The sequence below is a fragment of the Eurosta solidaginis genome, chromosome 3 (assembly GCF_040869045.1).
Source record: "Eurosta solidaginis isolate ZX-2024a chromosome 3, ASM4086904v1, whole genome shotgun sequence".
Classification (NCBI taxonomy): domain Eukaryota; kingdom Metazoa; phylum Arthropoda; class Insecta; order Diptera; family Tephritidae; genus Eurosta; species Eurosta solidaginis.
Window position 1 is genome coordinate 69,434,714 of NC_090321.1, and position 25,367 is coordinate 69,460,080.

At 35.8% G+C, this 25,367-nt stretch overlaps 1 protein-coding gene across 4 annotated transcripts in view; it reads left to right on the forward strand.

Annotated features, from left to right (window-relative positions):
- The window catches only part of px (plexus), a 180,785-nt gene extending 155,724 nt beyond the window's left edge, over window positions 1-25,061 (forward strand). For all 4 annotated transcript variants that reach the window (XM_067772211.1, XM_067772210.1, XM_067772213.1 and 1 more), the window contains exons 12-13: window positions 17,947-18,777; window positions 18,847-25,061. In XM_067772211.1, coding sequence (XP_067628312.1) covers window positions 17,947-18,777; window positions 18,847-21,137 — 3,122 coding nt within the window. In that variant the 3' untranslated portion in view covers window positions 21,138-25,061. The remainder of the gene's footprint in view (window positions 1-17,946; window positions 18,778-18,846) is intronic.
- The last annotated feature ends 306 nt before the right edge of the window (window positions 25,062-25,367 follow it).

The window sequence follows — 25,367 nt, forward strand, 5'->3', positions numbered from 1 at the left end:
ACCAAAAATTTTGGAAATTTTAATTTTTGATGCAGAAATACTAGTTTGAAATATTTTCAAGTCCCTCAAATATCGCAAAAAAAAGAGGCGATCTCTCGCTTAAAAAATCATATTTCCGAGACCACTACATTTGTCCCAACCGGGGAAATAAAAAATATGTAGCTGATTTAAGAAACAAAAACATAAAGATACATTCATGTAAATTTTTTTACTATTTTGCTAAGTTTTTTAAATATTGTATCGAATTTTTGGAAATTCCGCTTATTTGAAACCTGCTAACGTATGAATCGCTAAACTGTTGAATAAATCACTCCAATATTCTGTATTGCAAAATTCTTAGACTACTTTGGAAGTAGTACAATTATGTTTCACTTCGCAACTGATAACGTGTTTAAATCAAACTGATTGTTCAGCTTGCGCTGCTTTTATACTCTCCGTTGCTTCGTTCGTATATTTCTCCAAAGGTCTAGATGTTTCACCTTCTAGAACTCTTGTATCTCCTGCTTGGTAAATAATTATATGAGTACATGCATATTTGTAGTTTGTAGCCATATGCGTGTGTATGTGTGATCGGCTGATGACCACATTGTGTGTGTGAGATAGCTCTTCGTACATAAGTACATAAGTGTTGCTAGCTTTAATGTGTACATGTACACATAAGAGTCGCTGCTTCATGTTTTTGTTGTTGTGTGATTATTTACTAACAGCTTAGTGATGCTAATATTCGTCACAATATTTTTTGCAGCGCAGAAGTTCAATTTTTTTTGGCAAGTCTGGGTCAATTGAGCTATGGTGCTCCGACCACTGGTGTACTACTTTCTGGATCTTCGTACAGAAAGCTTGAAGTATTCAGTACATTCATTTTGTTTTGGCTTTCCGCCAGGGTGGATAATTGAACTATGTTGGACCCATTTTCCGTCTTGCCTTGGTAAATTTTGATTCGGGTTGTTTCATCTTCAGTGCCATTTTTCGTTTCGTATATACTAAGGGTCGCATTCTCTATTACGAAACGAGCGTTCTTTTCGCATTAGAGATGAATCGCTAGTGTATTTGGACTATGTTAAACGATGTCAACATATCATTTGACAATTGCTTTCGCCTTCATGTTTGATATAAATTAAAAAACGTGAAGGTCGAACGAAAATGATAGAAAGTACTATTGGTAAACGAAGTCGTTTGAAGGCGAATCGTTCGTCTTAGCTCTCGTTCGCAATACAGAATGAAGCGCTAAGTGTTTTTTAAAAAAAGCGCCCATACTCTGCCATTTATTCATAATTTTGGTACTGGGGCGGATACACTTTTCTGCAATTCATTTCGGAAGGTTTTTCAGTAGATGTTTTCATTATAAAATCCCTTCTGATAGGTAACTCATCAAAACTTGTTAGCATTAGTCGGCTATTAAGACTTTATTGAAAGCCTTAATGTTTCACACAAATACATTAAAATGGTTGATAGAAGCCGAAAACCACGTTTTTCTGCATATCGGCACATTGCCAGCAAATATTACTATGGACTGATCAATTGACAATTTAAATCCCTCTCCCGAAGAAATGTGGTCATCCTTTAGTAATATTTTATCATAACTATTTCATTTGTGTCTCAGACTTGGCGACGATGTCAAACAAGAGGAGTGACTCTTGTAGGGGTTTAGGAAAATGTTTGACAGTCGATCAAACGGTCCTTAGGTGAATTTTTATAACGCTAGTTATGTAGTTCTGCTTAACGGCTTTACCAGCTAGGTAATGTAATGCGCATACATAAAGTCAGCGCCAACACCCAGCACACGAGAAAGAGGAGATTCACACTGGTGTTGGTGATGACTGCTGGATACTAAATTGACTTCCCTTGGTATTTTCAATTGGCTCAGCTACCACTAGAAAGGGGAAGCTGTGGTTGCTTTGCTGCGAAGTCGATTAAGTGCATTTGGTCTGTATATCGGGCTCAAAAAACGCTCTGGGGATTTACAAGAGTCTCATTCCTTAACAACCTCCAAAGTTTTAAGTTCAATACATAACGCACTCTAGCACTTCATCACTCATATCGCTCGAGCGTTGTGTAGTTCGGTTACAGCGCGCATTGGGCTAATAAAAGGCCGGGAAAGAAGATATTGGCTAGAAACGCATGACGGGCGTGCTTACGCGCTTGTGAGTTTCGATTCTACACTTGAAGCGAATAAATCAGCCGCAACCACCTTTCTGGCTCAGACGCTCAACGTCGACTAAAATACCAGCTTTGGTAATTTCTGTGTGAGATTGTATGTGAATAATATACATTTTAGACTGGGTCGATTTAATAACCGATATCTCGCCATCGCTTTTTCGATAGGATTTGGGCTCAGGAAAAAAAGTTCCACTACGCATACCCAAAAAATAATAATTTTCGAGCCTGCGAAATTTAATTTTTTCACTTTTTTCGACATTGACTTTTAAGGTTTTTTTCTTGACCTACTAAACATATTTTCATGACTTACTAAACAATTTCAAAATCGATGGCGCGATATCGGTTAACTTTCGTCCATACAAATCGACCCACCCTAATAAATATAGTTAAAAAAAACTAAAAAAACACGCAAATATGATGTCGTTTTAGTATCTACAATCCACTTAAATATTTGGTGTTGATAGCACCGTAGCACATAGGTTCGTGTCTCCGCTATTAAGCACAACTCGTTTTGTAGCGAGTTATTTAACCACTTCACTAATTGGCGCTGTAAGGTCTAACTCTCCTTTGCGCGGCGAGCCTAGATAGTTACAAACAAGCATACATACAAATGAAGCTAATATAAGCTTGTTAACAAACTCAATAAAGCTCGCACACGCATGTAATGATTTGCTCATCTCTAGTCTAGGTCAAATTTCTTGGCTAGATACTGTCGAAAATAATTTGCCCTGAGAAAGATTTCTTTGTCCCCTCGAACTTTCGGGTCTGTGGTTGTTAGTCGCATCTTAAGTTCCTTAACTCGCTGGGATGCCTAGGCACTGACGATATCAGATAAGGTGAAGGAAAAGTTCTTTTTTGCTTCATCGAAAGCTTTTACAGATCCAGCAGCTTGGCACCTTTAAATGGCTATAGGTTGCGAAACAAAGGAAGATATTGTCCTGAGGCGATGCAGTAACAGTGAGTTTTAAATATACATTTTCCTTGATATAATTTGTATGAAAGAAGTATGTACATGCTAGAGCTCACACTTACTGAACACAGCCCCTGCTCTAAAATTTGATTGACTACGCTTACCTAAAATAAATACTTAGCACGATATTCATACCTCATAGGAGATTTATGCCGAGCTTTTCTCCCAATTTCCGTCGTGCTACTTTTTAAATATTTCCTACAAATTGGCAGGTTGGGAATTACTACATCTTTTATGCCAACTAGGCAAGGCAGATGCTTTTTTCATTAAGAAACTTTTATGACAGAAATCTTAGTGTTTGCCAAACCACTGCGAAGATCTGACCCCTTTAAAAAAACAACTTTTTTATAGTTTCTTAATATTGCTTTTTCCGGGATTGAACCCAGCACGATCGGTGTGGTATGCCAGCACGTTACCGTCACACCACGTTTATATGAAGTATAAATTTTAGGACCGATTATACCATTTTGACAGTAAATTACTGTGCATATGTGTTTGTGTGTATTGACGTATAAATAGCGACCGCATACAGCGTAGCGGCATGTCGTTATCCTTGCGTTTTATTGCGGTTAAGCGTACGAGTGCTTATACTGATAGCCAACGTCGTTTTCTTCTAACCCTTACCAATCACCCTTTGTTTAGCTGAAGTGTTAACAAAAAGTCTCTACTCCTCTACATTGGCTGCGCGCGACTACTGTGCTCTGTTTGTTGTTGTTTTTACCATTGCTATTAAATGCATCCCTCACCAAAGTTTATATGCGTGTATGCGTGTACGTGTGCGCTTACTACCACCACAATTATTTCCGCTATTGTTTACCTTTTTGTGTGTGTTTTTGTTTTTATTGTTTCCGTGAACAATTCTGTGGTTGCGTGTTTTTGGTGTACCTTTTTTTGCTTTTTTTTATTGCATATGCCCATTGATACTATACCACTATATAAAACTATTAATATGCAATTTAGTGGAGTTCACCCTCTAAACCAACAACAATTACAAACTCTAGCATGCATCTTATTAAATTTTATTAAGCGTGAATAAGTGAATAAAATAAAATTCATCAAAACGACGCAAACCAATAAAGACGTGCGTGCATCTTTCACCAAGGCTAACTAAACTTTAACATTCGTCTTCATCGTATCGAACTAAAAACACCGAAATTGCATAGTGTTGAAAATAAAGTGTTCTCATTTAAATAAAATAACTATAACTCACAAAAATATCATAAAAAATAGTTGTATTTGTTGGTGTAACGTTGCGCTCTTTTAGACGCACGCGCGCGCTCTCCTGCATCATTTATATCTCTTGTACGCGCCTCTCACACATTATAGCGTTCTCATTGTGTGTTGGCAATAACAATAATAATAAATGATGGAATGGCTACCAAGAGGATTGCCCAGCATCCATGCACCGATACCGATTTGTGGTGAGTTATTGGTAAATGTTATCATCAAGATGTTTTTAACTATGCCTATTAGGGTGGCTTGAATTTCTGAAAAGTTTAAAATATTTCTCATGTACATATATCTCTCTGGAAATAGCATTTTATTAAAAAAAAAACATTTTAGACTTCAGCTTATGTTCGAAAAGTGGTGTTTCTATAAACCAGGGATGCACCTTAACGTTAAGCTAATCGTTTATCAAAACATTTCCACCGTTTCAGTTGAAACACTTCGAAATATTATCGATAAAGAAATTGTCAAGATAAAAGCTTTCGTTAACGTTAAAAACGTTAACAAAAACGTGATACTTTGTGTTTGAATTGTGCTGGCAATGCTATAGCCATGGTGGAACCGTATGGTGGTAACAGCGAGCGGACATACACACAAACTCCATGTAATTTGTTTGTGTAATTCGTTGATGGTAATGTCAAAAATACTCTGAGAAATGTTCGTACTGTCAAAATTCATGAGAAAGTTGCAATCAGCTTGGCTAATGCTTTCACCTTTAATGACTCCGCCATCAATCAGGGGGCCTACTCAGTATTGCGATGCGAAAGGCAGTGCGATGCGAAAATAAATTGCGATGCGAAAGGTAATTGGAACTCTGTAGCGCTATCGCATCGCTAACAATGTCGCTTTTTTATTTTTCGCTAATTTTTTGCTTGAGTATGCATCACTGACCAAACTCAAAGAAAGAGAACAAAAGAAACAAGGCGATTACAATTTCGGCAAACGATTAATTTTTGTTGAACAAATTAAAAAAAGGATTCTGTAGCATTATGGAACGATTTAAATGAAAAAGGATTGATTTAAATGAAGAAATCCTCCCAGTTCAGAAATTGAACTGGAAGAAGTGAACGTGATAAATACAGAAAACGTGGAAAATCATAGAATGGGAAATATTGCTAGTTGTATCAGAGAACAAATAAAAAATGACATGATTTGAAATAGAAATGCTTTATAAAAAAGTGGTTTCGATTTAATTGTTATTTATTTATGTATTTTAAGTCCACTAGGATTACAAATTGTTGCTTTTGTGTTTGTTTTGTTTTTTGAGTTGTCCTATATATTTTTAAATGAATATAAAGATATGAATTTATAAAATCATCAATTAATACTTACATATTTTAACAATGCGAATCATCGTAAATTTTACAAAGTAGCGCAACTAACAGCTGATCGGTGAAAATCACGCACAGTTCTCGACTCAATTTCAAAAACAAACTTTAGATTATTTAACTCAATTTTTAAAGTGAGATAATCCTTACGAATTTATGTATATAGAATATATAAGGCCTTTTTGTTGTTATTAAAACAATAGTTTTATTTATATTAAAGCTTTTAACATTTTTTTTTTTTAACTTTGAAAAAATTCCGAACACCTTTCCTTCATTATATGACATTCGACTGCCTAGTCCACTGCCTTCCACTCTATTCGCAACATAACCTCTATTTAAGCTGCCAAACTATATAGTAAACAATGATGCGAATGCCTATTACTTGTAGCAAGAAAAATGCGAAAATGAATGCTGTTTGACATTCGCTTTCGGTTTACAGAGTGCCGGCAATGCGAAAAGGGAGAAAAATTGCGAATGGGCAAAAATGTAAAAAAATAACATTGTTGTTTTTCAATCAGAAATGCTGTTACCAGATTCTTGTATTACACAAATATAATGAAACTGGGTACAGAAATTCAGAAATCCTAGAAAAGTCTTTATCGATATTCTTTGTTGTTGAGTTTAAAAAGTTTTTCACAATAATTTGAAAAACTCTACGTTTTCTATGCTTTTTACACTTAGAGGAGTAACCTTATGTAATAAATTAAATCTTTAATGAAAATCAATAACTCTGAACTGAGCAATTTTCGCCATGATATAAAATTAAAATGCTGTGGAACAGGAGCAACACTTTTGTGACTACGTAAACCCTGTTTCAATCTTTTACGTCCCTGCACAGAACCCTAATGGACCGTTTTCAACCGAAACAACAATGGTAACCCAGATTTTCCCGTTATGCTAACTTAAGCGAGTGCCTGTCAGAAAGAAGTCAACACACTTGTACTTATCCACAATGCTGCACCTTTTCCAGTTTAAGTTCATAAATTTTCATCTCAAGTTCAGAATTTTCATTTAAAGTTCAGAAAATTACAATTCAAGTTCAGAAATTTGAAATTTAAAAGTAGGGTGTAATTTTTCAAAAGTTATTCCAATTCTTACTACATAATGTAATACTTATATATATGAAGTGTTGATGCTTCATTGACAATGGTGGTTTGGATATAATGTACCCCAAGCTTTCTCCAAGGCGTGTACTTCCCGAGCTTAGAAATCCAACGGAGGACAACTCTTTGCAACAAGTGCATGAGGACGCTCTGGCGATGAAAGTACTTCAGTCGACACCACAGTTTGGGAGCAGTTGAAGGGGGAGAACTCCACAGAGTTGCGAGATGCAGGTGGAGGAAGACTTGATCTGTGCACACAGTACTTATACGTTACTTGCGGGATTGTGGACGCTCCGTTGACTGTGTAAGTGGTCATATCCTCGTCGTCACTGCTGTCATACTCAATGCAGATCAATGCTTGTGACACTAAGAATATAGCTGGATGCCCTTGTAATTGACCTCTTATGAGAGGAGGATAGAGAGGAAAGGGGTTTTCTTCCCTATCTCATTCATGTTAGCAAAATTTATTTAAGTGAGTTAAGAAGTCCAATGCTTCCCTAACAGAGAGCAGGCCCTCATATCCATGTATCAAATTATTAGCGCTAACATTTACCATCTTACATACTTTTATTTCCATTGCATGAAAGACAAAATTCCTGACCAACTTTCTGAACTTGAAATGTAATTTTCGGAACTTGAATCGTAATTTTCTGAACTTGAATTGGAATTTTCTGAACTTAAATTCTAATTTTCTGAACTCTAAATATAATTTTCTGAACTTAAACTGAAAAAGGCGTAGTAAAAGTGGTTTATATATATCAACTGCTGAGTGGAATATCCCCCTATCTCGGCTGCCGATTCGAAAACGCCCTAGGTATATCATAAAACTTTTGAAATAGAACCTATTTCAGATTTTATTTAAAGAACTTACTTTTTCAGACTTTTATTAAAATAATCCTAGCACCATAAATCTTTATTAGAAGTAAGATTATGGGCGATTATGACGAAAATTGCGGCCGCAAGCTCCGCCTATCACACCAAAGATCCTGGGTTCACGCAACATCAACATTTTAGAAACAAGTTTTTTCAATTAGAATAATATTTTTCTAAGCGTGGTCGCCACTCGTCAGTGTTTGGCAAACACTCCGAGTGTACTTCTGCCATGAAAAGCTGTCAGTGAAAACTCATCTGCCTTACAGGTTCGGCATAAAACAAGTAGGTCCCGTCCCGCAAATTTGTAGGATAATAATCTCTTCGAAGGTACTCTCGCCTTAAATTTTATTTTATTTTTTTTTTGAAACAAATTCGTAAGTGTGGGCGTATTTGAAAGGAATCTTCAGATAGGGCGTTTTTGAACTTGAAGGCGACATGGAGTAATATTCCACTTGGCGTCGATATGGAAATTCATTACTTACGTACTACCTTAATTGGCGCTTAACCGTTTCAATGGTTATGGCCGTCCAACAAGACGCACCAGTCGCTTCTTCACACTGGCGCCAGTTGGTCACACCATGGGCATTCAATTTCATCTGAGTACTACTTGATTCGGCATGATGATTTACATATGTGAAAGAGTATTTGAACGTAATCGCTGAATCGACTATTTTTTTGACAACCAATTCAACGTTTTTATATCCATCATGGTTTAAAAATATGTTCCAACATACTTTTGCTCCTAAAAGAGTAATTTATTCAAAATATATCGAGATTTGTTTGCTATCGTATATTATAATCCCATTTAACTTATACGACTGACGTATAACGTAACTTTCTTTCGTTTCGTATTCGATCCGTGATCTTTGTTTTTGCCATTCGACAGCAGAATTTGTTTATTTAGTGAGTTTTATTGGAACAGCCAAATTGCTAGGAGTAATCTAAGCTCAACTGCAGCTTTACTTATACCCAACAACTGGGCATTGGGGGAGAGGGTGTGACTGCAAAAAGGTAAATTATAAATAGTTTAGCCCAACTTCGAATAAATAGCAATATTATAAAAGACGGTAAGCATATATGTGCGGCCACCGTGGTGTGATGGTAGCGTGCTCCGCCTATCACACCGTATGCCCTGGGTTCAACTCCCGGGCAAAGCAACATCAAAATTTTAGAAATAAGATTTTTCAATCAGAAGAAAATTTTTCTAAGCGGGGTTGCCCCTCGGCAGTGTCTGGCAAGCGCTCCGATTGTATTTCTGCCATGAAAATCTCTCAGTGAAAACTCATCTGCCTTGCAGATGCCGTTCGGAGTCGGCATAAAACATGTAGGTCCCGTCCGGCCAATTTGTAGGGAAAAATCAAGAGGAGCACGACGCAAATTGGAAGAGAAGCTCGGCCTTAGATCTCTTCGGAGTTTATCGCGCCTTACATTTATTTTTTTTTTTAAGCATATATGTGACCCGGTCTATGAAAAGGTGGCTTATGACTAAAAAACAGCTGTTTACAGCTGTTTCTCGCAAAAAACAAAAAACAGCTGTTAACAGCTGTTTCTCGCAATTTCTTTTTTGAGTCATAGGCCACCTTTTCATAGTCTGGGTCACATATGTTTTGGGAAATGTAGCTGTGAAGCACTATGCGATGAAAAGTGGTTTCATTTGAAATGAAAAAAGTGCATTTGATTAGAAAAAAGCTTGATTTGATTTGAAAAAAAAGTTTCATTTGACTTGAAAAAAATTCAATTTGACCTGAAAGCGCTATAATCCCAAATATAGGTGTCCACTAAATACGTCTTTTATGACTTTGCAAACTAAGTCAAAGCTTCAAGAGAAGGTTCTCTTTCTTATTCGGTTCCCACGCAGTGCTTTCAACTAATACTTTTAACATTGTTATGTCCTTCGCAGTGACTTGCTGCCCTTTGCAGATCTCTGCAATGGAGGTAACTTGAGAATGCGAAACTGAGGCGTTTGCGCGCCTTTCTCCCACATTCGCTGCAGGGTAGATTGATTATAGGCTTTTAATCCGTATATGTCAATTCGTTATTCAGTCATTGATTGGCGCTTAAGAGGCTAAGCGGTTTTGGCCGTTTGCTAACAAGTCACGCCAGCTATCCCTGAATCGCGACAACTGATGTTAACTGACTAACTTGCCCCTGCGAACTCAGTGGAGGTCTTTCCCTTCTCCTGCCGAACTGCGGTGTCGACTGAAATACTTTGTTGGTTGGAGTGTCTTCGTCAATTCGCATAACTTGGCCCAACCAGCGAAGCCTTTGAGTTTTTATTCGATGCCCTCGTATCTATCTGCGTAAAGCTCATACAGCTCATCATTATACCTCCTTCGATACTCGTCGTCGGCATCACGGACCAACCATAAACCTTTATCTCGAACTCTCCAAAAGCCATCTCATATTCTCCCGACACCGTCCAAGATTTCGGGCCATACATAAGGACAGTTCTGATGAGCGACTTGTAGAGTGCGATTTTTGATCGTCGAGAGAGGACTTTACATTTTAATTGCCTACTCAGTCCAAAGTAGCACTTGTTCGCAAGAGTTGTTATCCGTTTGATTTCTAAGCTGACATTAGCCGTGATTTTTTGCGGGTAAAAAAAGGCTTCTGCTGCTAGAAATATATTCTTTACATTAGGTTAAAGAAATTACATGAAAGGGAGTCGTCTCGTCTGAAGTTTCGTTTGCTTTCGAATGGCTGGGAGAGCTCCTTCCCAATCCTTATGTGGCTGATGGGATTGCTTAACGTCATTTGGCAGAGTCTTATTAACTAATCAGCATACAAGCAGCTTCTGTTCGTGCTGTCAAAGGCTGCTTTGAAGTCGACAAAAAATGGATGTTGAGTGTCGATTGTCTTATCGTGAGTCCTCTACAGGATCTGGCGCATCGTGAAGATCTGGTCGATAAAACTTTTACCAGGTCTAGAGCCGCACTGATAAGGTCCAATCAGTTCATTGACTATAAGCTTCAGTCTTTCGGACAGTACGCTTGATAGAACCTTATTAGCGATATTAAGCAGGCCGATTCCGCCGTAGTCGGCGCAGCTTGTGGGATAGCCTCTATTGAGGATGGGGATGAGCACACTTAAATTCCAATCTGAAGCCATGCGCTCATTCGACCATGTTGATGCATGTTCTTTACTAACTTTTCGTCGTCGTGTTTGAACAGCTCGGCGGTTAGCTCCTTATTACCAATCGCCTTGTGATCTCTTGGCTGAGATATTACCATTCTTACTTCGTCATAGTCGGGTGCAGGAACGTGTTTTCCATCATGGGCGATTAAGGTATCAGATTCGTCTTCTAAATCGCTAGCTAGCAATGAGGAGAAGTGTTTCCTCCACAACTTTTTTTGTTTGGCTTTTTCAATTCTAAATAAGCGTGTCTCTTTGCTTCTTCGCCCAACGATAGCGCTCCAATATACGCGCCCTGCCGCCTCCCTACGCAGCGTGGCCCCATAGGCACACAATTGTATGTATCTATATATTAATACGCTAACAAAATTTCCATACAAACAATTGACAGGCGGTTTCGCATAGTTAGCATACGTAAAATCATATAGAGGTGATATTAATCGATTCGTATAGATCAGCCGCAGTGCATAGGCCTATTTTTGTTAACAAATATTACTCTATTTGTCTATAATTAGTAGAAAAAGTTTTTTGTAAATCCAACAATCTCTCCAAATTTGGATATTTACTTTCTTGCACAAAAGCGCGCCATCTTTGGACAAATTATGTAAGTGCTCTAAGCCACAAACCTACAGAAGCGTGAAAGATTAAAACATGGTTTCCCATTGTTGCAACTTACCTATAATAGCCTCTACCAAAATCCTAAATAATTGTTCCAAAATAATTTGTACCGTACCAAAAAATCTTAAATAGAATTAATTTCTGACCTGCCCATTTTTTGTGGCAAATTTCACTTACACGTAAATACATAAGTCTTTATTTAACAGATTCTTTGTTTTTTTATTTTAGTTGTTTACAAAAAAAAACATGAAATCGGAAATAATGAGTTAACTTTTGTTGAAACTAACTAATTTATTTATAACAATTAATGGCAAATTTGCCCCAAAATGTTTTTGCATTTGCAGATTTAATCCTCATTTTAGATAAAGTACGTATTATACTGAACAAAAAAAAAGTTACAAAAATATAACATTAAATTTTTTATATTGTTTTTTATGCTAATTTATTTAATTTCTTATTTTATTTTATTATATATTCTTTTATTTCAACTTAGGTTATTATTATTTAAATGCAACTTGACTGAGTCGGAAAATTTCAGGTTGTATATTAAACGAAACAAAAAAAGGTCCCAAAAACATTTTTGATTTTAGGTCAAAACGGCAACCGGCATCATAGCGGCCGTATTGCATAGGCAGTATATTACCCACTATCTATATATTAATACGCTAACAAAATTTCCATACAAACAATTGGCAGGCGGTTTCGCATAGTTAGCATACGTAAAATCATATAAAAGTGATATCAATCGATTCGTATAGATCAGCCGCAGTGTATAGGCCTATTTTTGTTAACAAATATTACTCTATTTGTTTATAATTAATAGAAAAAGTTTTTTGTAAATCCAACAATCTCTCCAAATATGGATATTGACTTTCTTGCACAAAAGCGCGCCATCTTTGGACAAATTATGTAATTGCTCTATCCGAAGATTAGAATCTTCATATTTCCACAATGATCACATTAAAACCCGGAAAAAAGTCTAAGTGCACTTATTGCGTTTTTATATGGAACTGTTTGTTCACTTCACTTAATTTCAAGTAATTTCACCATAATTCTATGTCAATTTCATTTGACTTTACATAATTTTTATATTTTTGTTTAAGGAGCTCCATACCAAAACGTTATAATTACATATGAAATGTTTGTAGAAAATTTAAGAAAATACAATCAAAAAGTACAAAGTCTTAGATAAAATTCAAAATTTTATAGAAAAAGTTAAGTAAGTTAGACCAGTCTGCTATATTTCCAACACTTGATGCATAGACTGAGTTGAAAAACTACACGTTGGTCGAATTTCGACCACAGGCGATACTAGTTTACATTTATATCTAACTGGTAACCTTTCAAAACCTCTACCGCCCTAAAGCTTTAACTTATGTATACTTTGTCTAGTTATGTCTGTATGCACAACTTTTTGTTGAAATTCAATCAAAATCAAAATTTCATAGTACATATTTCATTTTGTGTTTGTGCATTTTAGTTGGCCTAGTCTTTCATTTTTATATGTACATATGTAAGTCATATTTGAGTTAGACCTTTAGAGAGCATACTCGTATGTATGTACATTAACCTGGGTCGATATGTATGGACGAAAGTTAACCGTTATCGCGCCATCGATTTTGCTATAGGATTTGGGCTCAGGAAAAAAAGTTCCACTACGCATACCCAAAAAAATAATTTTCGAGCCTGCGAAAAAAATGCGAAAGGGTAAATTTTTCGACCAAAACACTACCCAAAACCCAAAAAATATTTTTTTTTTCAAAAACTTTTGTAAAAACGTTGGCGATAACAGTTTTTTGAAAAAAAATATTTTTTGGGTTTTGGGAGTGTTTTGGTCGAAAAATTGACCCTTTCGCAATTTTTTTTCGCAGGCTCGAAAATGATTTTTTTGGGTATGCGTAGTGGAACTTTTTATACTCAGCGTGCTTTGCACACAGAGTATATTAACTTTGATTGGATAACGGTTGGTTGTACAGGTATAAAGGAATCGAGATAGATATAGACTTCCATATATAAAAATCATCAGTGTCGAAAAAAAATTTGATTGAGCCATGTCCGTCCTTCCGTCCGTCCGTCTGTCCGTTAACACGATAACTTGAGTAAATATTGACATATCTTCACCAGATTTGGTACACAAGCTTATCTGGACCCAGAATAGATTGGTATTGAAATCGGATGATAACCACGCCCACTTTTTATATATATAACATTTTGAAAAACACAAAAAACCTGATTATTTAGTAAATAATACACCTAGAATATTGAAATTTGACATGTGGACTGATATTGAGACGCTTGATAAAAATTTGAAAACAATTTTTAAAATGGGCGCGGCACCGCCCACTTATGATAAAATCAATTTTACATATATTATTAATAATAAATCAAAAATCGTTATACCTATCATAACTTAATTCGGCAGAGAGCTTGCCTTTACTATAAGGAAAGCTTTGAAGAACAATTAACGAAATCGGTTAAGTGTGGCACCGCCCCATGACTAAGCAATTTTCTATGTTTCGGGAGCCATAACTCGAAGAAAAATTAACCGATCGTAATACAATTGAGTACACAAATTTTCACTATAGTAGAAAATATTTCTGGTAAAAATGGACGGGATCGGTTAAAGACCACGTCAACTTAGATATAAAACAAGTTTTAAAGGTCGTAGACTAGAATAATAAGCTATAACTTAGCAAAAAATAGTTTTGATCAATGATATTTCACTTATCAACTTTTATTGTAAGAGGAAATGGGGAGACATTTTTTTCAAACGGGCGGTGCCACGTGTTATGTAGAAAAGTAATTTATCTGAAATGAAATGTGCAATTGAAGCTCACGCTGAGTATATAATGTTCGATAACACCCGAATTTAGACACCTTTACTTGTTTTTCCTGCGCCCAAATCCTACCGAAACATCGATGGCGCGATATCGGTTAATAAATCGACCCAGTCTAATGTACATACATATGTTTATTTTGTATTGTTTACAGTGTAAATGCAATGTTTGTACAAAAGTAAATTGTTCAATTATTCTAAAATTGTCGAATTGACTTGGTCTAATATATTATGTAAAGTTAATTGAATACGCAACTTATTTATTTAGATTATAATCAAATATTAAAGGTTTTGTTCTGATATCAAACTTAAATAAAGGAAATGCTTAACAATTTTTTATTTCCTTTCATTTTCTACTTTTTAGTTGTAGGTGGAAAGGAGTAGTGCCTTATTTATTACAAGGTGAAAAACCTTTATTAATTGAGAATGCATACAATACTTGTTTGTATACAATGTAGTACATATCACAAAAATACTCAATGCATGAGTTTTTAAGCTACTTGAAAATTGTTCATATATGCCAAGCTTGAATTGCTTCAAGTGTGTGTGTAGATGAAGTTCCAAGATTGTAGCTCAATGGGGAAGTTTCTTGAAAATTAATCGCAAGATTCACCCCGTTCCGTACGATTATTCTTAATATCCCAATTTGTGTGCCCCCTATCGAAACTTTTTGTATTATGTTTTATACTGTCATCATCCTCTGAATTAAGTTTGAAATTTCAAGTCTCTAGCTCATCTAATTACTTCGATGCGTGCGCCACCTAACGGATTTTTTTCTTTTTGTTCCTTTGTCACGGTGTCTTAACCTATATGTGAAGTTTCACGTTTGTAGCTCAAGGAGAAGTTACTTAAAAATCTATATCAAAGTTCAAAATTGTTCAAATTCTCATCTAATTATTTCGATCCGTGCGCCACCTAACGGATTTTTTGTTCCTGTGTCACGGTGCCTAAACCTATACATATGTGAAGTTTCACGTTTGTAGCTCAATGGGATATTACTTAAAAATCGATCGCCCCCTAGCGAAACTTTTTATTATGCGTTTTAAACTGTCATCGGCCTCTGAATCAAGTTTGAAATTTCAAGTTTCTAGTTCATATAGATGCGTTTAATTTATGCATTATGACTATATTGCACGTATTTTTATGGAGAACGGTAGAATGAGCGACACTGGCGCCATCTGATTTGAAAAGTAGCCAACTCCCAAATTTTGTTGCAAGCAAATCATAAGAAGAATATGACATTTGCTTTGGTTAAGGGTGTTGGCACACTTTGCAAGTGAAATCATTTTTGCCTTTGGTTGGTAAATTTTCTAACATTTTTCGCAATTAAAAACTGCAATATAACAATCGAATACGACACAAAATATGTTAGCAGTAGTTTTGTTGTATAGGGAGAATGTTTATAACATTGTTTCGCGAAACTTTGTATGTGAATGGGCAAGGCGTAATAAACTTCAATTGCCAAGTCTGAAGTTCCTTCATAATTACAAACGCAACATCTTGTTTGATTGTGGCGATGTTATTGGAATGCATAAGCTTGTGTTAAACGCATCTATATGAAAAATGTCATTGTGCCGCGGCCTTTAATGAGAAGTTACTTTAAAATCGATTACAAGATTTGTCTTGGAAATGCTTAAAAACATTCAACCGACTTAATGTAAAAGAAATAAAAAAGAAAATACCTTTATATAAATAGGCCAAAAAGCCGCACCAATTTTCATATGATGAAATTTTATATTTAAGTTGAATGGTAATTAAATTAAAAAAAAAAAAAAACTTTCAAAATCCTAAATATAAAATTAAATTAAATATGAATGAAGCATTGTTTTCTTCAGCACAATATGTTTATTACACTCCGATTTTGCATCATATCTTTATATTTTTGATGCTGAATGCTAAAAACCTTCGAATAGGTCTCAGAAGTTATTTCCCAAAGTTTCTCTCGAAAATTTACCCGATGCGAGTGTCCGTTTTTATGAATTTTGGCCACTCCATTTTAGAGCTTCCTTGCAGAGAAGGCGAGGATAGTTGATAATAAAAAATTGATCCTATAATAGCCTAACTATATGTTTTCAAGGTCGCTGAACGCGGGTGCCGGTATTAGTTTTTCTTGCAACCAATTGACAAAAAAGGTACAAAAAGTAGGAAATTATCACTTTGAATGCTAAAATAAAACTGTTTAAAATTTGTTTCCCCAACATGTAATACTGCATAATGTAGGAAATTTGAAGGGCTTTGGGATGCAAAAAAGCCGGCACAATTTGAATCAAATCGCAGTAATATTAGGTGTAGTCGGGTCAATGACTTTGGGAATGGACTCTTGGGGTTAAATCTAAGTTTTTAAACTTTTAATTCGTTACCAATTCCGATATTTTTTTAACTTTTGAAAATTAAATGTACAATATTCATCAAAGTTTCCATTTAAAAAAAATCGAAAATTTCTCCATCCGCACTAACTAGTTAAAATCGGTCAAGTTTAGTACAAGTAAAGAAATTCCAAAAGTCATCACTTAAATTTTTTCAGAGTTTCAACCATTTTTCCCTTTTTGCAACTGGGAAACACTTCTATTGAAATCAACGGTTGTAATGAGATTATAATATCCTTCTTCGGTTGCTGTAAGCGTCCCGTTCAGATTCTCTGACAGATTTACAAAACGTTCTGCCACATCATTTGTCACTCTGAAATTTTTAACTTTTGCCTCCTCTCTAGCAATGGGCACTGCGACCGCCATGTGAGGTGTCTAGGGAAACCTGACTCAAATCAATCGGATACGGGATCTCTCTTCTTATATATTCACTGTACTAAATGGGAAATTTCCGATGGGAGAACATTGTGAAGACATACAAATCCCTCATAATCACCTTTGAGAAAGAAATATGATGTGGCGCACACTTATTTTGCAGACTCCCTAATGTGGCCAATAAAACATGGCTCTGCTAAACCCGATTACCTTCTAGGAGCGCTGGGGGGAGGGAGATCATATCCGAAGTATTACAATAGGCCAACTGGCCTATTGTTCCTCTTTGCTGTGCTGCGAGGAAGACGATTATGTCACTTTTTCTACAAGGTGATAAGATGTTTAATCCCTCCACGCTATAGGAATCGGGACTAAGTTTCACTGTCTAAAGAAGCGATTGCCTTAAATTTGTCTTGCCACCTAAGTTATGAAGTGATGGTTTCAATTGAGTAACTGCATTGCAGGCTTTTTCTGATCACGCCCAGAATAATATCGATTGGAATATGATGGGAAACTGTACGGTGGTATAATATATTCCAGACTGTTGCGGGATTCAACGGATGTTTTTCTAGTGAGTGCGAATCGATTCGCCTCAAAGCAGTTATGGGCTCGGGTTTTGAAATTCTAACAATATATCAATTTCCAATTTCTTCGAAATACACCATTCGGCTATCGTAAGAGGATTGCTTGATGGCATCCTACGTTGCTTTGCCTCTAAATCCTGTTTAAATATATCGGCTAAAATTAAGTGATCAGGTCTCTTAGTATGATTTTTGGCTTTGACTATATTCCTGACTCTGCAAAAGAGTATCCTGAAGGTGCTTTATACCACCTCCACGTTAACGGTATATTAATCCTAGATTTTTAAAATTATATTTACTATGTTTCTTTAAAACCTATCGGACATCAAATGTAGATAAATACATCTTCTAACCACGCCTTTTTTTTTTTGTATTTCCAGTACCCCAAAAGAGCGGCCAAAAACGCCCGGCATCTAGTCCGGCACCTCCTATACCATCGCCACATCACATTCAGTCTCCATCGGCAACTCCCGGTGCATGCAATAACGGTGGTAGTTCTTCGTCAGTCCAAATGACGTCCAATCCGACGTTAATGAATCACCATATGACGCCCGGCCAGCTGAGTGGTTTACAAGCTGCGCAATTGCAACAACAACAACAGCAACATCAAGCACATCAACAGGCAGTGGCTGCTGCAGCAGCAGCCGCACAGGCTCAACAACAAATGGTAGGCGTACCGAACGCTTTAAATACAGCACAATCAAGTGGACGTGGCCCCTTCGCATCGGCATTACGTAATTTAGCAAAACAAGCCGACATTAAAGAGGAAGACGATATCAATGTTCGCAGTGAACGTACGGAACGTACTGGACAGTTAGGAAGTGGTGGTGGTGGGGGCGTACCAGGCGGCAATAGTGCCGGTGGCGGTAGTGGTGTGCCAACCTCCGTGAGCGTCGCCAACACAAGCATCAATGCATCGAACTCGACGCGTTCCTCTATGGCAAATGATCGACTACCGCCGACTGGTGGCGGTGGACCCATCAGCAGTGTAGATGAACGTTTAATGGCTAAAAAGCGTGCGGCTTCATCGCCAATACCAGCTGAGAAGATAGCTCGTATGAGCTCGCAACAATCGGTGCAAATGCAACCAGAACTGTTAGCACGCAGTGGTTTTCAGCCGTATCGGTCAGATGAGCGTCTCATACATCCGGCAGGCGCTTTTCCCTTGGATGCGTATGCCACTTTTGCTGCGCTGCCGACGATGCCGCCAGGTAAGAGTTGTGTAGCTATGCTAATATATATTTGACTTATTTTAATTGAGATTATGTTATTATTTCTAGGACCATTTCTGAGCCCGCCTGGCCTGCCTTACTCCGATCAATTATATTTAGATCAACGCTTTCAAATGTTACGTGCTGCTGGTTCTCATCATACACATCCACATGCACTCTATTCGCCTATGGCTTCACCCTATGCCTCTCATTTGTATTCGATGATACCGGGCGCTGCACTCGGTTTGGGCTCCGCGTTGCATGAACGCATGAAACTGGAAGAAGAACATCGTGCTCGTATTGCCAGAGAGGAAGAGCGTGAGCGAGAAATGCAGCGAGAAAAGGAGCAGAGGGAACGCGAACGTGAACAGAGAGAAAGGGAGCAAAGAGAAAAAGAGCAAAGAGAACGCGAGCTGCGAGAGAAGGAACAACGTGAAAAAGAACAAAAGGAGAAGGAAGCACGAGAACGTGAACTACGTGAGAAAGAACGCGAAACAAGAGAGCGTGAACGTCAAATACTTTCCGCTTCGCATCACTACACAAGTCAGTTATATCCATTGGGACGCAATTTACTTGGACCAATGATGCCACATTTGGGTTTAGGATTGCGCGCACCACCAGGTGGCCTACATAGTTTGCCACCAATGTCAGCTTATCATGCAGCAGCAAGTCAACGTCAAAGTCCACACGCTGCGATGGGCCTTAATCTTGGTCTGCCAGGGCTAGGTAGCGTGCATGGTCCTGGTAGTTTGCCACATCAGTTACAACCTGGCGCATTGGGTTTACCACATCCAGGTGCTGCCGGTTTGACGCATCCAGGTTTTCCTAGCGCCGCTGCGCTGGGACTCTCCCATCATGGCCTGAATCTAACACACCCACATATCTCACCACACCATCCGGCAATGGTGCCTACGCATCAAATTTCACCACACTCACACCCTTCCTCGTTAACACCAACATCTACCACCAATAAATCGCCACATAATTTAAATTTGAGTATGCAAAATAATGCATCTGGTGGCGTCGGAATGAAAGTATCCACATCAAACAGTGTTGCTGGACAGTCGTCCGTATCAGGCTTACAATCATCTGTGGGTAGCATGACTCAACCCACATCAACACTGTCTTCACACATTCCGCAGATGAGCAATGCACTTTACCACACACATCACTCTAGTCAGCAGCTAAGCAACGCTGGACTCGCGCCTACATCTGCACATCAGCAGCCGCCAACTTCAATGCCCTTATCCCTCACCTCTAACTCAGGACGTAGTCACTCGGCATCGCCAATTACAATGAAAGCAACACCGCAGTCCTCAAATAATAATTCGGTGGGTTTGCATAATCAAAATGGTGGACGTGCTGCCAGTAGTCCACATCCATCACGTCAACTTGGTAGCATCAGCGTGGTGCAACATCACCAACAACAATCAACTGCTATGCATGACAAACCGAATACGTTGACATTATCCAGTAATCTGGAACCGGCGACACTGGATCTGACCGGCTCGAACTCGAATTCGAGTGTGCAGGTATCCTCTGTTGCCAGCAGTGGCGGCGGACACAACACACATACCAATGAAATAAATGGCAGTGGCACTGACCAAACCAGTGCCGCTGTATTAGATAGGGAACGCAAAGATATTGCCGCAGTGGGTGCTACGAAAAAGGTGTCACTTAACGTAAGCACAACCGATAAGCGGAGTCCATCAATATCACCGCCTGTAGCTGCCAAAGAAAATACCACCGTATACAATATAATCGTTGAGGAATCAACGCGCCAATGTAGTCCCAATAGCGCAAATGCGGAACCGCATACATCATCCATAACACCACCTGCAAAACCATCCATTGGTAGCGGAGAACAACAGTCATCATTGGTTGGAGGTACAACTGTAGCAACAGGTACAGGTAATAATTACAGCAAAAATCCTAAAGTCATAGCCGTACCACCAGACAACATTGTCAAGTCTACAACAATTGACCCCAACACCAAACACTTTACGCCAAACTCACAAAGTATGCTTGTTACGCATGATATTGCAGCAGCAGCGGTGGTGATAAGTGGTGAAAAAGATGCGCAGCCATCACAGAGCACCCTTACTGCCAACGCCGCCGCCAATACTACCAATAATGCCTTGCCTTCGACGACAACACCCGATGCGACTGCTTCTCTCTCTGGTGGTGTGACTTCCACCACAAGCGGCAGCACATCGCCACCAGTTGTGAGCAGCAGCACAAATATTGTGAATCATGAGTCACAAAAGTCGGGCAATTGCCTGGATGATACCGTGTCCAGTGCAACACCAAGCACGACCACATCTGCCGCCGAAGTGGATGATAGTGCTGGCGGTCGGTGATGCTCTGTTGCTGCATGTTTGCGGGCGTTCATCAAACCACTGCATGGGTCCCATGCATTTCTTATTTTCTTATATAAATATATAAATAATTGTAATTTACTTAGTAATTGTGTGTAAGAATAAGCCAAGCTTTATGCCATGTACGTACCCTCTGATTGACGGAGGGCGATGCAGAGTGAGAAATGTAGGTGGTTTTTCCATTTTAATCAAATATCTCGATAACGTCTAAGAAAACATCGTGTATGAATGGAGCATTTCATGTTGAATTGACAAGTAGTTGGAATCAATAATTTTTGACAGGGATACGCATTGGTCAATCAGCCATATTTCATCACTGAAAGATTATTATTATTTTTATTATCGAAATGTAAAAGGGTTTTTTTAGCTATATTTTACAAGCAAAACTCAGCCAAAATATGTCTTATATATTTTCGCTAATCGTAATTTAAATGATTACTAAAATTGTAAATGTCACTAAAAATTAAAATATTTAAAAAGAACTCGACCACAAAACTTGAAAACTAAAAAAGCAAAACTTTAAGTTTTTTCGGAAAGCTTTCGCAATTATTTAAATTTTGATTCTCGCAAAAATATTTTTGTGTTTTAATCTTAATTGAGTGCTATATTTTTATTTGAAGACATACATTTTATAATTCGGAAAAAATTTGGAACTTCAAAAAAAAAATCGACTTTCGAACAAAAAAATGTTAATTTAGAAAAAGTAGATTTCTTATTTTACTATTAAACGAATGCAGATATTGAAATTTCGAAAAAAAAAAATTTATTTCGCACAAGAAATATTGTTTGTTTCGGAAATCTAAAACTCTTTAAATAGATTTGCCAAAAAGTAAAAAGATACAGTTTTCAAAAATGTTATTCTGTTTTAGGCGTTGAAAATTAATATATTCTAAAATAATAGCTAACGTTGACAGCGAGAACAGGGGCCTTGTTTTGAAACTCGATCCGAATGGAAAAGCGATTCGAAAGCTTCAAATTACATACATTTTTTTCAAATGCGAAAGAAAGTCTTAATTAGGCTCCAACTAAGGAAACTTTATAGTTTTTTTTTCTCAAAATTACGTCATAGTTTAAATATTTGAAACGAAAGTTTGTACTTTTCTGTTTTTTTTTTTTTTTTTGAAACATGAGTCTATAAAAAGCTTGAATTTCGAAAATAGTTTGATTATAACATAAATTCGAACGCTTACTATCAACCCAAAAAAAAAAAAACAAAATTAAAAATTTATAAAAAAATTGTGAGTTTCGAACAAATTACGTTTTCTGTCGAAATCAAATAAATAGGTTTGTCGTAGTTTTCAATGTCCTCTGAGATATATAATTCGGTTCATGGCATTTAGAATTATTTTCTAAAAAAAAAAAAATGCCCCACATAGACAGCGCGGCAACAAAAATTTTTCGCAGTGGTCGAAATCATGCGTAATAAAGTTTTTTTTTTTTTTTAATGTTTGGATAGTCTAGAGCACAGGGCTGTTCAAACATTTTTATATTGAAGTCCAAATCACAATACATATACAAGATTATATGTACACAAAAAAAATTATTTTAAATGTTTAAAGAATTTTGATGTTCCCCTTAATGAATAAAGTTAGGGTGAACTGGCCGGTCCATAATGAATAAATTTTGAATTAAAAATTTTCTCAGTGCTGCAGTATTTTTGAAAATTTGTTTGTTGTCAATTTATTAGTGTAACTTGAATATCATATTGAAATGCCTTTGTACATGTATACGAAATTCATTCATATGAATCGAATTTATATGTGAGGGCATATGGGAGTGCTATGAAAATTTATTTTATACTCAAAGTGTAAGTTTGTATCTGTGCCTATTCTTCAGGGAAAACAAAAACAAAAGTGCTATAAGTGTATAGGAATTGAGCAGCTTTGGTCTAGTACTTTTATTTTAAAAACTAAAATTTTTGCTCTTCGAAAAAAAAAAATGTATTATAAATTTATATATATATATATATATATATATATATATATATGTATATAAATTTCGATAAAATGTTTCGATTGGTCTTCGAAAAAAGCTTAAATTTCGAAAAAAATGTCGACTATAAATTATGAGTCATTTAAAAAAACTAAAAGTAATATACATTCAGATATAATTTATAATCGAAATATTTTTACAAAATTTAAGATTTTTCGAACACCAAAACGTTCAGGTTTTTAAAATGAGAAATATTTTATAGTATTATGTATTATACTATTTTCCAGAAGACTATCTAAAAATTTGAAAAAAAAAACTTTATTACGCATATATATGTATATTTTAGTAATTTATAACCGAAATATTATTTCGAAATTAACACTTTTTCGAAGATAAAAAATTATATAATTTTATTATTTATTAATTATATAAATAAATTCGAAACGCTTCGAAATTTAAGCTTTTTTTCGAAAAACCAAAATTTTAGTTTTTTAAAACGACTATTAATTTATAATCTAAATATTAATACATCTAAAATTTTAGTTTATTATAAATTAAAACTCGAATGTATACTAATACATTTTTTTTACATTAGCTTGTCTATGAAAATAATACATAACAGCACCAATCAGAAGATTATCTTCAGTTTTACCATTTTAAAGATTTCGAAATTCTGCAAAGTTTTAATTATTTTAAATTTGTTTACAAAATATATTATTGCATGCTTTACACAGATATCCTAATCCAATTAATATATTTTTGTTAGAATGAATATGATTTACGAGAGATTTTTTGCTAAACACTAAATTTAAAATTTTTTTATATATTAAATAGCTTTTACAAGACAATCTTATTTCAGCACTTGCAAATCTATACATTAAACATTTTTTTTTTAGAATTATTTGCACAAATTCTGTTCGAAAATACATTTGAATTTCGAAATTTCGCTATATTGTACTTTTTCTACAAAGTGTAAAGGAGACTACGATTGTATTGTTTTATATATTTTTTAGCTTTTGTTTTTGGAAAAGTTTGTGAATATTAAAAATTCTATTTAAATAGTTTTAAACGATATCCTTTAAATTATAGTTAAAGCATTTTCTAAAAATTTTAAAATATTAAAAATTATTTCAATCTCTAGATTTTTGAGTATACTCATTTTAAATTTTGAAACTTTCATAAGCTTTTTGAAATAATTTCATCTTTTGGCCAATTTTGTACCAATCCAAGACGAATTTATACAAGGTGGTGGCAAAGCGAATTCAACCAATTTTTCGATAAAATTAGACATTTAGGCGGCTATGAAATTGCGAAATTTTTGCACGCTCTTTAAAAAATTTCAAAATTTTGATATTTTCTTTAATTCGTAGACGTTTTTTAAATGTGCTATATATCTATAGCCTGCAAATTTTTGATCTAGCTTTCTAATCGCTGTCGTGATATGTGACTTTATAAGAAATTACCGAGATATTTGATTTTATCATAAATTACCACGAAATTAACCCATTGTGTGCCGCCGATTCGTTTTACGCAATCTTCGCAATTATTTTTTTTTTTTAATTATTGCATTGTAGCTTTGTTTTATCTGTGTCGGTTTTGCTCAATTGTCAATTTTACTTTTAAGCAGCAACTTATTAACGGCGGGACTCTGAGTTTATAAATAATATATATACAGTTATTTGTTTATTTGAATTTAGTTTTAGTATAATTTTCGATTCAATTTTAATTATTATTGTTTGATTTTTTGTCATTTTAATTGCAGCTTTAGTTTTATTAGTTTATAATGAATTAAGAATTGTCTACATTGGATTTTAATTAAGAATTATTAGTTAATAGAAAAAATTATTTTGCTAACACAATAATACAAAAAATAAATTTATAATTACATACCTACATATGCAAAATACGCAGTTAAAAAATTTATTAACTTTTGTTTCTGAGTTTATAAATAAACATTAATGTAAATTTTAATAATGCGTTTTTTATTATTTGTTTATGTTTTAATGATTTTAATAATTATTTTTTATTTACAGCGGACTTTTTTTAAGTTTCCGGTAGAAAGTAGAATATTCCACTGAGATCTGCAGTCACATACGCATACCCAAAAAAATAATTTTCGAGCCTGCGAAATTTAATTTTTTTTGATTTTGTTTCGACTTTGAATTTATGGTTTTTTCATGACCTACTAAAAAAATTTTCATATGTATACCCTGTGCGACCCAAAAATGTCCGCTAAAAACGTTGTCGATAATATTTTTTTTTTGTTTTTCACAAAACTGT